This window comes from Globicephala melas, chromosome 17 (assembly GCF_963455315.2).
Source record: "Globicephala melas chromosome 17, mGloMel1.2, whole genome shotgun sequence".
Lineage (NCBI taxonomy): Eukaryota > Metazoa > Chordata > Mammalia > Artiodactyla > Delphinidae > Globicephala > Globicephala melas.
Genome location: NC_083330.1, coordinates 47,052,963 through 47,067,985, shown reverse-complemented (window position 1 = coordinate 47,067,985; position 15,023 = coordinate 47,052,963). Strand labels below are relative to the sequence as shown.

At 33.2% G+C, this 15,023-nt stretch overlaps 1 protein-coding gene across 49 annotated transcripts in view; it reads right to left on the bottom strand.

The window, feature by feature from the left end:
- The window catches only part of RIMS2 (regulating synaptic membrane exocytosis 2), a 572,826-nt gene that overhangs the window by 221,830 nt on the left and 335,973 nt on the right, over window positions 1-15,023 (bottom strand). For all 49 annotated transcript variants that reach the window (XM_060287502.2, XM_060287509.2, XM_060287505.2 and 46 more), the window contains 2 exons: window positions 14,058-14,229; window positions 11,845-11,998 (listed from right to left, as the gene is read on the bottom strand). In XM_060287502.2, coding sequence (XP_060143485.1) covers window positions 11,845-11,998; window positions 14,058-14,229 — 326 coding nt within the window. The remainder of the gene's footprint in view (window positions 1-11,844; window positions 11,999-14,057; window positions 14,230-15,023) is intronic.

The following is a 15,023-nucleotide window of genomic DNA, read 5'->3' as shown; positions in this document are numbered from 1 at the left end:
TCAGAATGGATTTAAGAAGAGAAACTCTACATTGTTTTCAATAGACAAATCTTAAATATAAGGACACAAAGAGGTGGAAGATAAAAGGATTGAGAAAGATATACCATTCAAAACAAGTAACAGCAACAACAAAAAAGCAGCAAACATCAAACAAAGCAGGTCTTAAGGAAGAAGTATTCCTAGATAGAGAGACACTATGTAATGACAAAATTATCAGTCTATTAGGAAAAATATATAACAATTCTGGATTTGTATGTATGTACCTAGTAACATAACTTCAAAATATATAAAGCAAACAGTGACAAATTTAAAAGGAGAAAAGTCCACAATCACACATGGAGATTTTAACATACTTCTCTCAATAACTGATGGAGTAATCAGATGAAAAATCAGAAAAAACAACCCAGAAAATTTGAAAAACAAAGTTAATAAACCTGATAAACTTGATATATGTTGAACATGAACCACACGGTAACAAAATAAACATTCTTTTCAAGAACATTTACCAAAATTGATTACATGTAGCACCATAAAGCAAACAACTAATTTTATAGATTCCAATTATTTAAAGTATGTACTCTGATAAGAGGGCAATTATGCTCAATATCGATATTTTAAGAATCCCTAGAGTTTGGAAATTTAACAATACACTCCTAAATAGTCCACAGGTAAATGAAAGTACAATAACATTATCACACCACATTAAAAATTATCTATGTATCCTTCTGAAATGAGGAGAAACAAATTAAACTTAAAGAAAGGAAAGAAATAACAAGAATAAGAAGAAAATTTAATGGAAAAGAAAACAAACATACAGCCTAGAAGTAAACAAAACAAAAAGTTCACTGTTTGAAACACTAGTAAAATCGATAGCTCATCAGCAAGTCTGACCAAGAACAAAAAAAGGAAAAGGAACAAATTACCATATAAGGGAAAAGAGGACATGACTACACATTCAATAGACATTAAATGGATAATAAGATGCTATTATGAACAATTTAGTGCAAATAAATTTTTTAAAAATTGAAGAAATATTCAAATTCTAAGAAAAATCCAACTTAACAAAGCTGACACAAGAAAACATAAAATTTTGAATAGTTCTAAATCTAGTAGAGAAATTGGAATTGGAACTGGAATTCAACACCTACACACAGAGAAACTGCCAACCCTGGAAACATACATGGTGAATACTTCTAACCACGTATAGAAAAAAGAATACCAATAATGTACATATTCTCTCAAAAAACAGAAAATGAGGATACACTTCCAAACACTTTATGAGGCCAGAAAAACACTGAAGTCAGAGCTTGACAAGGATATTACAAAACAAGAAAATAAAAGACATCAAATAAAAAAGAAGTAAAATTTCCTAATACTTTTATGAGCACAGCAGCATAACACTGATAACAAAAGCAAATAAGATGTTACAAAAAGAAAAAAAGAAAAGACAATCCTTCTCCCTCACTCTATCTCTCATGAATACAGTTGCAAAATTTCTACACATATTAACAAATTGAATCCAGAGATACATAAAATGATAACGCATCATGAGATAGCTGGGCTTATTAAAGGAGTGCAAGATAACTTTAACATTTAAAATCAATACAATTTACTACATTAGTAGAATAAAAGAGAAATATCATGTTTATAGCCATGTGTACAGAAAAATACTAACACAACTCAAATCCATTCATGATTAAAAATTTTCGTCAAACTAGGAATAAAATAGAACTTCCTGAATCTCACAAAGTAGCACAAAAATCTTACAAAAAATATCAAAATATAATGGGGAAATATTTAAAGCTTTTCCCAAGGAAAGGGGAACCAAACATAGATGCCAACTTTTACTCAACAATGTCACTTCCACACAGTATTTTATTATACGACCTAGTCAAGGCATTAAGAAAGAAAAAAAAGCAAGCTATAACAATTTGAAAGAAAAAAATTGTCGTTATTCACAAATGACATATATTGTTAAATCAAAATTCAAAATAATATATGGAAAAGTTATTAGGAGTCTCTTAATAATAGTAAATAATAAATTTTATATCTGTATACCAGCATCGATCCATGGGATTAAGAATGAGTTTTGATCTCTACCTCACACAAAATAAAAAATTAATTCCAGATGAACTGCAGATTTAATAAGAAGAGTAAAGCACTATTCTAGAAGAAAACATAGGAACATATCATTATGATCTCAAAGAAAAGATTTTTTTATATAGATCATGCCAAAAAGAGCACTAACCTTGAAGAAAAAATTAAAAACTAAAATACATTAACATTTAAAACTTTTATCGACCAAAAGATCCCATTAAAGAGTGGAAAGGCCAGCCATAGAGTAGAATACATTTTCAATACATATATCCTATAACTAATTCAAATCTATACTTTAGAAAACACTCATAAACCAATAAAAAAATAAAGAACCCCAAAGAAAAATGGGCAAGACATTTGACTAGGCTCTTCATAAAGGGGGATATCTAAATGGCCAGTTAACCTAAGAAAAGGTTATTAGAGAAATGTAAATTAAAGCCACAATGAGGTAATAATGCACACCCACCTGAATGGGTGGGTGAAAACAACTAAAAATACCAAATATAAAGTAAGATATAAGGAAACTCAAACCCTCATTCACTGCTGTAGGAAGTATAAATCTGGACAGTTTGGGAAAACTTTGACAATATCTACTGTAATTGAATATATGTATGGCCTATTACCTATCTATTCTATTACTAGGTATATCCATAGCAAAAATGAACACATATGATTACCAAAATGCATGTATAAGAATGTTAACATAAGCACTTTTAGAACTGGCCAAAATCTGAATGCAAACTATCAATCAACTGTAGATTTTTAAAAATTAATTAAATAATTTAATTCAAAAAAATCAGACTTTAAATCAGACTTTAAAGCCAAGATAAGCAACCCCTTTGTATAGTTATTACCTCTGATCAATTCATAAGAAATTACTTAGACAAACAGCTTTCATAACCAACCTAAAAATAGGATATATTGGTGTATATTTATAGAAAGAAACTGTATATGGCAATGAAAATAAATTTCAATTACATGCAACAATACTGATAAATATTACAAAACAGTGGTAAGAAAAAAGTCACATGTAAAAGAAATATATTGTGTAATCTCATTTCTACGAAATTCACATATGTGTGCGTATTCCATTTATACGAAGTTAAAAATAAGCGAAAATATTCTATGGTATTTGTTATCTTGACGGGGGAATAATTACTGGAAGAGAGCAAGAGAGAGGCTGGAAGGATGCTGGTGATGGTTTATTTCTCGATGTGGGTGCTAGTTACATGGTATGGTTACTTGGTCAAAATTTACCCATGAGAATATTTACGATATATACATGTTTCTATATGAATTCTATACTTCTGTAAAAAGTTTACTTAAAAATGTGGAGTTCTGCCTCTGAGAATGATAGAATACCTTATATCGGACTAACTCTCCTGCCAGTAATAATCCTAAATTCTGGAAAAATATTTTAATAAAAAAACTGTTTAAAGATACCAGAGAACAAACAAATTCAGGCAGAAATTGGTAATATGACCTTTGAAATAAGAAAAGCACCTATTTAACCAGTTTTCCCCTAAGGGCCTTCCCAATTTGGTTCACTGCAGAGGAATTACTGCTCAGGAAAAAACCTCAGTCTTACAAGGCTAAGCCAAAGGTCAGAATTCAGAGTTGTGAGAGCAGATAGAATTGTAGGGAAATCCTGGAAATCCTGGAAATCCTAGAAATCCTGGAAAGGGCGAGCCAGATAAGGAGGAGACCCCAAATTTACACTCAGTGGTCCCAAAAATCCTTACCTAAATTACAAATTGCAGAGAGAAAAACAAGAAGAAACTCAGCAGAAAGCCACAGCTGAAAGACTAAAAGAGCTGCAAGAAAATTTCAGCAAATTCCTAATGTACAGGATACAGAGGTTGGAGATTAAATCCCATTAATTATAGGTTTTGGCCAATATCTTGAACTTTGCCTACAGTTCAAAACTAGACATAAGAACCACAAACTAGACTGAGGACTATACCTTAGAACTATGCAAAGAACCAAAATAGAATGAAAATAAAAACTTAACACATCTTTCATTGGTTTAGCATGTCTGCTAAAATGACATGCAGTAATTCTTCAAAATCCAGAGTCTCTAAAATGTATTAAACACAATATCCAGTACACAAAAACATTAGTAGATATATAAAACATACAGAATGTGACCCCTAATCAAAGGAAAAAAGAGAAATTTTAGTAAGCCCACAGAAGACTAAGATGTTGGAATTAGCAGACTTTAAAATAAACTATAGATATATTAAAGAATTTACAGGATTATATATATGGATAGAAATATATATTATTATTGTATTATATTTATACACATATATATTTATATCAACATATGCGTAGATATAATCTAATCCTATAAATTCTTTAATATATCTACATATACCTACACATATTTGTTTGTATACACACACACACATACAATAGAACAAGGGGAATTTCAGAAAGGATACAGAAACTTCTAAGAACACAAAATATAAAGCTTGAAATGAAAAATACAGTATATTTAATAAGACAACTCATAGTATGGTTTTAGCAGAAAATTGGACACTGTAGAAGAAACTGTCAACTTGAAGACAAGTAAATAAAAATATCAAAACTGAGGAAGAGAGAAAAAATGATTAAAATAAAAAACAACACAGACTCAATAACCTGTGGGAAAATGTCAATAGGTCTTTATACATGTAACTGCCGTCCAAGAAGGATAGAGGTGAGACAACTGGGTAGAGGAACTGAAAGAAATATTGGCCCCAAATCCCCCAAAATAGTTGAAATCCTGAGAAACCTTAATTATGAAATCATGTCTCTTTTATCTTACACCTTTCAATAGTATCATTTTAGTTTAATCTCAATGATTTGTTTCCATTCACTTTTCTTTGAAGACTTGTGGTCATGAGGGTGAATAAAAGTATAGTAGATACAATGTTTTCTATTTTAAAAAGTGAAAGGGGTGATATATTATACTTCTCCAAGTAAAGAATTAATATTTGAGATGTCAAAGAGATGAATCTGGTTAATATGAGAGAAAAAAATGAAGGATCAAATTAAAGAAAACTCTGATTGGATCGTTATGGTTCAAATTGTGATGAGAATTTTTAATAAGATATCAAGGAGCCAGTGCCAGCAACACTGAGGCTTGTCTGCTAAGAGCTCCGGAGAGGGAGGAACCTGCTCCTACTGCTGGGGTCTTGGACAGCTCAAGTTTTTTCCAGCTCTTGTTCCAATCAGGTTTTTGAAGATGGACCAAAAGACCACAGTCACCCTCCTTGAGCTTGCTACAAAGAGTCTGCTGAATAATGAGCCTGCAGCTATCCATGCCCTGGACGAAATCCCAAGAGACCTCTTTGTTCCATTGTTCAACGCTGCCTTCTCCGGTGGGCATAAGACGATACTAAAGGCAATGAGTTGCGCCACCTCAGTTGGATTCACTGTATCTACCTTACTGTCGCCTTTCTAACAGAGATGTCACTGTCCTGTCCCAGAGCTCTCAGGCCACCCACCTCAGGGTATTGAGTCTCAGTAACAACCAGATCTTCTCAGAAGTTTATGAGCCCTTCCAGACTCTGCTGGAGAAGGTCTCAAGCACCCTGCAACATCTGGAGATAAACAGTTGTATGATAACTGATTCTACTCTCTCTGTCGTCCTCCCAGCCCTGAGCCACTGTACCCACCTCCGTGTCCTTAGCTTTGCCTTCAATCTCATTACGATGCCTGTGCTCAAGAGCCTTCTGCAGCACTTGACATCCTTGATGAAGCTGAAGTATGTGATTTATCCTGTCCCTGTCCATTGCTACAAGGAATGGAATGACAGTTTGAACCGACAGAAACTTGCTGAAGTTCAGGCTCAGTTGGAGGCGATGCTGCACGGGGCACAGCGGAACCACATGAAATGGGCCACTCGTTCAGAGTGATTTCCACAGTACAGGGAGGTGTTTCAACACTGATGTGTGGCCATGAAAGCGTTCACTTTTTTTTTTTTTTTTTTTGCCTGAAACCCAAGTTTGTAGAGACACATATGTAAAGTTCTACTGTTCTAGGAAACTGGGGTTAGGAACACTGGATATGTAAACTGATCTCTATAAAAGAGGAACTTTAAAAAGGAAATAGAGGAATTTGAAAAGTCTGCTGGATCTCTTGCCCACTGCCCTCTACATCTTCTGGTTACTAACCACAGTGTTGGGTATGTGACGCAAGCTGACCCAGTCATGGTACATCATTTCCTTATCCACACTGATTGGTTCACTTATCCATTTATGGGCACTTGACACAAGTCAGATCAATTGAAACTCTTCCTAGAGGTGGTAGCTGTTGAATAATTTTACCCTCTAGGGACCTGCAAACTTCTTGTGTTTCTGATTACCTCAGGTGGCTTATGAGAAACCGTATGCAACTAAAAGGAAACAAACTATGCCCACTACCTACTGGTATCTTCATCAGCATATTGCTGCCTGATTTCCCAGGTCTCAGACCCCTGGCTCAGTTATTCCTTATTCCACACACATTCACCAAGTATCTGTTATGATTTAGGTACTTTTCCAGGTGCTAAGGAAGATAAAGTCCCTGATCTCACTCAGAGTGTAGACATTCCTATGATTTATCAGTTTCTCTACTCTTTCTTAGAAGGCTTGGGAAATTATTTATTCCCCCATAACACAGTATTTTTTTCACTTTTTCCCCTTACATAGTCTGCTCAAATGATATTGGCCATTTTATGCTGTTGAGTAGCTGCTCAGGCCTCAGGTCATGGCTTAAACGTTACCTCCTCAGATAGGTTTTCTCTTACTTCCCCATTTAAGTAGATTTATTCTGCTGCTGCTTTTGCTTAAGGTACCATGTATATTTCCTTCATGGTACACATTGTTTCATATGTATTTGCTCCCTCCGCCCTTCCACTAGAGTTGCACTGCTCAGTATGGTGCACACTAACCATATGTGGCTTCTGAACTCTAGAAATTTGGCTACTCTCAAATGTGATGTACACTAGGTGTTGAATGCACACTGTGTATCCAAGAGTTAGTAAGAAACAAAGGATGTAGAATAACTAATTGATAATTTACATGTATTGTTTACATGTTGAAATGATAACATACTGCATAACAAAGACAGTAAAGATAAAAGAATGTACATTAAATTCTTTATATCCTTAAGTGTTAAAATGATAGCTTTGTATTTCAAAGACTTAGTAAGAAAATGTTATAATAATTACGTGTTTATATGTTTACATGTCAACATGAAAAAACATTGCATTCCAAAGACTAATTGAGAGAAAATAAAGTTAATTAATAGGTTGTTCCTACTGTTTATATGTTGAAATGGTAACATAGAAAATGTCAACGATCTGATACCAGAAAAGAATGGAAAAAATAATTAGTATTTTGTGTATAGTGTTTCCTTGTTGAAGTGAAAACAGATTGCATTTTCCTTGTTGAAATGAAAACAGGTTGCAGTTTAAAGACTTAGTAAGAAAGAAGAATGTAAAAGTAATGAATGTTGTTTACATTGTTTCCTTGTTGAAATGATAACACACACATTTTAAAGACTCAGTAAAAAATTTTTTACAATTATTTTTTCTTATTGCTTACATGTTGAAGTGATAAACTGCATTTCAAAAACAGATAAAATAATGTAAAACTTAATTAATAATTAATAAAAATAGTTAATAAAAAATATCAAGGAATAAACATATTTGTAAAGGAAGATTTTTGTCTTAAGACACTATACACTATGCCCTGAGAAAACCGTAATTCAAAAAGAGTCATGTACCAAAATGTTCATTGCAGCTCTATTTACAATAGCCCGGAGATGGAAACAACCTAAGTGTCCATCATCGGATGAATGGATAAAGAAGATGTGGCACATATATACAATGGAATATTACTCAGCCATAAAAAGAAATGAAATTGAGCTATTTGTAATGAGGTGGATAGACCTAGAGTCTGTCATACAGAGTGAAGTAAGTCAGAAAGAGAAAAACAAATACCGTATGCTAACACATATATATGGAATCTAAGAAAAAAAAATGTCATTAAGAACCTAGGGGTAAGACGGGAATAAAGACACAGACCTACTAGAGAATGGACTTGAGGATATGGGGAGGGGGAAGGGTAAGCTGTGACAAAGTGAGAGAGAGGTATGGACATATATACACTACCAAATGTAAGGTAGATAGCCAGTGGAAAGCAGCTGCATAGCACAGGGAGATCAGCTCGGTGCTTTGTGACTGCCTGGAGGGGTGGGATAGGGCAGGTGGGAGGGAGGGAGACGCAAGAGGGAAGAGATATGGGAACATATGTATATGTATAACTGATTCACTTTGCTATAAAGCAGAAACTAACACACCATTGTAAAGCATTTATACTCCAATAAAAAAAAAAAGACACTATACAACTTTAACTGAATAACAGTAAAGAATACAACAATAAAAATGTAAATATCAAAATACACTTTTCAGAACAATCTTTTTAAGTTTCAGGAAAGTAATGAATAAAGTTTCTCATCAATGAATCAAAAATAAAATTATGTGAATATGTGAGATATTTTGCCAACCTCACTTCTCTATTGATACATTTTAATTATTTGAACTCATAGCTTTAGTCTTGCATACATTTTCAAAAATGCTTAATCAATCACTCTTTGAAATATGCACTGCTCTTCCCATCCTTTGGTAATGTCAAAACAACAATGTCTGTGAAGGGAGTGGGCAAGAGCAGCCTCAAGAAAAATTGTTGGAGGAAATGTTAATTCCTCATCATCAAAATTTTGATTTCTCATAGCCTAATTTCTTTCAAAGTTTTGAACAATGAGCATGTGATCATTACTAGATTTTTTAATACATACAACCTTCTTATTTTTCCACATGCAGGAATACTGGTATAAGAGGTCATCTATTTCAAATACTTTTACCAATACCTTTATTTGGGAAATCATTTAAAGTTTATAATCAATGTTGTCTGGACTCCGTCTAGAAAAGATTTTTTTCAGAATATTTAAACTAACTACAAAATATGAAACAATTATTTTTAGAATGGTTTTTATATATTTCCTTATATGTTAGTAAATAAGTTACTAATATCTGTTTAATGAAGTATTGCTTTGAATCATTTAATCTACAAATTTAAAATAGGAAATCGTCATGGGAAGAACAGAATCCCAACACCAACAACATTACCATTTATTTATTCTGAATAACAGTAAATGTCCATGTACATTTAATAAGTTCATAGACTCAGAATGTTACTCATAAGCCTCAGAGATTGAATTACCAAAACATGATGTGAATGTAGGGAATAAATAAGGGGTTACTATACATTTTTGATGGTTAACTGTTCATACATATATGTTCTATATATGATCTTTGACAGTTTCAACATACTTGTAAATAAATTTCATATAGACCTTTCCATGGAGAAAAACCCTAAAGGAGGTTCTTGTCATCAATAAAACTTTACAATAATTCATGTAGTTACTTATTAATACCCTAACTTGAACTTGTCATTGATGAGCAATATATATCAATACTTAGCCAATGGTACTGTCTTTAACTTTCTGACTATTCCTGAGTGTTATTTCCTAATCTTCTTTTATCATATCATTTTTATCTATCTTTACGCCTACATATTGCTAATAAATTATGACAACATTTTAGGCGTAAAGCACCAAATTCAGTCATATATTCAAATATTGAAAATTAATTTTATTAGAGGTTAGTTGATAGTGGCAAGACTCACAGAGTACAACATGGAGCTATTATATTACCCAGGGGTAAATTTAACATTATTAATGATTAAGTAACAGAAGAGCCATTGTGAGGATGGAAAATATTAAAATCTGCAAAATTGATTAAATTAAACTAATTGCACGAAAATCCATGATTTATACAACTAACTAGAAAGTACTCTATTTTTGTTGTTCCTCACGTACAGTATTCTTAGCTAGGGCAGAAAAAAATAATGAAAATTATCGGTAGATTTAAGAGTTTCAGATAATGAGAGTCATCAAACCTACTCCTTATTGCAATAACAACTGGAGTAAATAGAGAAGAGGCCAATCCTATAAGAAAGGGCAATAATAGCCTATAAACCTAAACTATAAGAATTAGCAGAAAATGAATTATACTAGTAAACTTCATGTAGCAACCCATCATCCCACATTGTGATTTAGAGACAATGTACTGAATAGATTACAGTGGCCAGAAAGAGCAGACACTCTGAATTTAGTCCACGTAAATTTCATGGTAATGTAGATACAACAAAGGATGTTGTAATGGCAACTGCAAATAAGGGTGGGTAGGTGTTTACTCTGTGAGGAAGCTGAAAAAAGTGAGCGCTGTAAAATTAATGTTAAATTAATGCCCTCCAGGGTAAGAGACTGTATCTAATGGAAATAAAGTTCCAGTCATTAGAGACAGTATTTTCAAAAGAAGTGAAGATAATTCTCTACGCTTTCCTATGACTAACTATCCCAAAAGACCAATGCTTTGCTCTACTTCTCTATTCAACAAACAGCCTTCTGATATGTAATTTAGCCCTCTATTCAGCAGAAAGGGTGTGATCCATTTAGACAAGACTTATTTGTTATATGGCCAAGTATCCTTTCCATGATTGGTGCCATGACGACGTGGCATTCATGCTTATAAATTTACACTTCTGAAATTTGGTTAATCTCAATCAGTTCTCCATTACTTGACAAAAATGTTGCTAAACCTGAACCATGATGGCTCCGTGAAGATAAAATTATCCCATGAATACTATCCAAAGCAAAAAGCACCCCCTTCACCTTTCAATAAGATTCATCAAAAAAAAACAAATAAATTTGAGCTGTAGGAGCATCAAACCAACAATGCCACTTTTCAATGTGGAAAACATTTCTGAGTTTCCTCTAAGAGTCTCTGGATTGATCTGTTTTATAGTTTGGACTGTGCATAATTCAGAGTAAAATGCAAACACTGAAAATAATAATAATGACAACAACAACAACAATAATAACATCAGTTTACATTCCAGAGATTAACTCTTAGAACCACTCTGTGATGTACGTACTATTATTTCCATTTTCTAAATGAGGAAAGTGAAACAGAGAGAGATGACCTACCTCAAATCATACAACTCTTTTTTTTTTTTTTTTTTCGCGGTATGCGGGCCTCTCACTGTTGTGGCCTCTCCCGTTGCAGAGCACAGGCTCCGGACGCGCAGGCTCAGCGGCCATGGCTCATGGGCCCAGCTGCTCCGTGGCATGTGGGATCCTCCCGGACCGGGGCACGAACCCATGTCCCCTGAATCGGCAGGCGGACTCTCAACCACTGCGCCACCAGGGAAGCCCCCATACAACTCTTAAGTGAGAGGATTAATATTTACACTCAAGTTTGTCTGAGTAATGTTCATGGTCACGGTTTCAACCACTATGCTATACTTGTTATCCTACATATTCATAAAATACTTGGCTTAATGACAGTGGAAATCATAATTTCAGATATCTACAGGTACATCACCAAATTCTACTACGTTAGCTATCTCATTCCTATATTTTAGATTCTAAGAGGTAAAATTAAAACATAACTATGCTTCATTGTGTGTCATACTGTGATGAGTACTACATGTATACAGTTGAGTGTATCAAACAATTTAAAAGCTTCAATAAAAGCTATGAAAATACTAACAGATGACTGTTAATACCCATAATGGTATCTTCAAATTCTATGTCATATATATCATTCAAGATAATTCAATAAAGGTACAATAAATTTTACTGAAAACTTACTTTGCAACCTCCGTGTTGGGCTCTCTCCATGTAGTTGTCGTCGTGGCATATATGGAGAAGGGTGGGGAAGTGGCAATGAAGAAACATCGTGGGTCTGAAGTTTGTACCAATGTGGTTCATCATCTAATAAGGCTGTTTCTAATTCAATTAAAATCTACAAAGCCAAGAGAAAGGACTGTCTTATGACAATAATATAGAAATTCTCTTAAATGGTTTCATTATAATAATGATAATTATAATAGTAATTCTATTAGGTCGAAAGCAAGGTTATGCTGCAGAATTGCCCACATGTTTGACAGTAACTAAATAAGAGATAAGTATATATAACTTCTTATTGAGTTAATGGCTTTGAATTTCTAAGACATTTATTTTGTAGACCCTTGAACACCTATCTGCTAGAGGCTGTTAAATATGCCATTACATAAATAGCACTTACTACTAAAAGTCTGTAATAATAACTGGTATATATATGCCATTTTACAGTTTAAAAAACATTTTCATTTACATTCATTAATTTAACCTTCACAAACTCTGAAATGGAGAGATTAAAAACAAATTAGAAGTGCTTACTGTGTGTTAAGAACCATGTCATATGTTATCTTAATTCTCAGGAAAAAACTACTAGGTTGGTCTTATTATTCAACTTTTACAAATAAGGATACCAAGGCTGAAAAAGGTTAAAAAACTTGTTTAAGCCCACATCATTGGTTAGTGAAAGAGCCGTAATATAAGTCAAAGGCTGTCTTACTTAAAATTCTGTTTAACATATCATGCTGCTAAGGATTCAAAACAGGAAAGGAAAGGAAAAAAAAAGAATGGATTTTCAATATGAACCATGTTATAATATGAATATCTAATAAATTTACAAAGGAAATCAGTCCATAGAAATAAATGATTCTTTTTATTTTCTTTTAAAGTCATGTGCAAATATGACAGTGTCTGGTTTAAGTATATGAGAACTGCTATATGATGATAAATCACTATTTAGCTATGGGAGGTAAAAATGTAAAACAACTAAGGTACTCTTCATTCTTCCTAAATTCTCCCTAGTCATTTTCAAAATTATAAGCACTGTGTTCCAAATGGTCACACACACACACACACACACACTTAATTCTCACTCTAACCCTGAATTGCATACTACTATTATTCTCACTTGATTGAAGAGGAAACTAAAGTACAAATATATTAAATAACTTGCTGAAGGACCTAAGGCCAGGAAGTAGTAGTGTCAGGAATGCAGAACCAGGCAGCTGGCGCTAATCTCTGCTCCTAGTCATTATGTTACCCTTCTTTCCAACTGGTTTACCACTCTTTGATTCCTTAGCTAACAACATTCAGTTTAATATTTCTATGGATTGTTGCTTTTCCCATGGTATTACATTTAATTTACTCAGGAAAACCAACCACACTGAAAAAACTGAAAGCAGTTCTCTTAGTACGTTAATAGCTGGAAAACTGCCTCTCATCCGCCCCTCTCCAATTCATTCTCCACATTACAGCTAGAAATATTTTTCTCAAGTACAAATGCAATCAAGCCAGTCTCTTTAAAACCTGTCATTGGTTCCCATTATCTACAGGATAATATCCAAACTCTTAATATGATATATGAAGGTGTCATGTTTAACTCTCAAGACTCATTTCTTACCACATTCTTTTCCCATTTCAATACAGTTGTCCAAGACCCCCGCAACTCTAGTATTTTGTTATTCCCTCTGCAGGAACTTTACTTCCCTTGACTATGCTAAATTCCAGTTTCTCTGTGGATCCTTCCATGGACCACTTCCCCTTCCCTGCACAGCAATTATGTATTCCTACTGCACTTCCCTGAAAGAGCATCTGCCATACTATGTTATAGTTGTTCACTCACTTGTGTGTATCCCAGTGGATTATAAATTCCTTGAAGAAAGTAATATACCTTATTGACCTTTGATACCTCAGTCCCTAGCACATTACAGATACAGTACAGGGCTGAAAAACTGATCTATAAATAAATGATTTAATTACTAGTTGTACAATTGGTTCAGTAAACTGAAATACATGTACTATAGAGGCATCAGTAAGTTTTTTCTTAAAACAGCAGCTAAATTCATTCTGTTAAATTATGTCTAGGTGTTTCAGTTATTCAAAATATAATATTTTACTGATAGTCATATAAACAAAAGTATTCAGGATGACATGAATAGTCTAAGCTTTAAAATAGTTCCAGATACCTCTCCTAAGAATTCACTTTCTTCCTCTCGAACTCGAGCTTGATCCCAAAGGGTAATCTCCAGCATTCGTTCCCGAAATTCTCTTCGGTGGACTGGAGAATAAATGAATGTTTGGTTCCATTTGGGTTCCAATGTTTTCTTTACTGTTTTAGTTCTTCTTTTGTTTTTATCACTATGAAAAAAATAAGAATATATGAGCTTATATAAATCTTCATTTTAACTTTTGCCCTAAAATTTATTAACTTAAAATTTCTCAGGAAAGAAGTTTTCCCACAAATTTATCATACCTTAAATATACTGTAATCTTTAAAATTACTATTAAAATTTATAAGGTATATAATTATATCACCTTATAAGTATGACTTAATAATAGAAATATTTCAATAAATCTGAAAATTTTCCATGATAGATAATTAAAAACTTAACTTTTCTCAAATTCTAAATAAAACCAGACTGAAGAATCTTAACTCTAATTTTTTTTAACACATTGCCCTATTGGAAACCTTTAAATTGGAAATTAACCTGTTAGTTACATATAGTAGTACTTTTAGTATTTGTACATATGCAAATGCAAATACTGTACTTAGTATTTGTAACCAATATACTATTCACTTAAACTAACGGAAGTCCCTTGTACAATAAGTTTGGTGAATTGCGATGTTCACAACTTTACATCCATATAGTTTAGCTAATAAGCAATTGTAATTACATCTTATCAAGTTACACACTTATGTACAATTAATACATACTTGCTCATTTGACATTTATCAAGTCTTTAAAGACATAGTAAAATTATTTCTGTGTGAGGCAGCCACTATAACCTGGGCTGGAAATGCAAGCTGGCCATCCTGATAGACAGAACTTCCAACTCAGAAGCTTTCATACATTTTTTTGACTTCATATTTCTATCAAGTGAATGCTTTTGATTATGCATTCCATTGTATACACATATTTTTATAAATTATA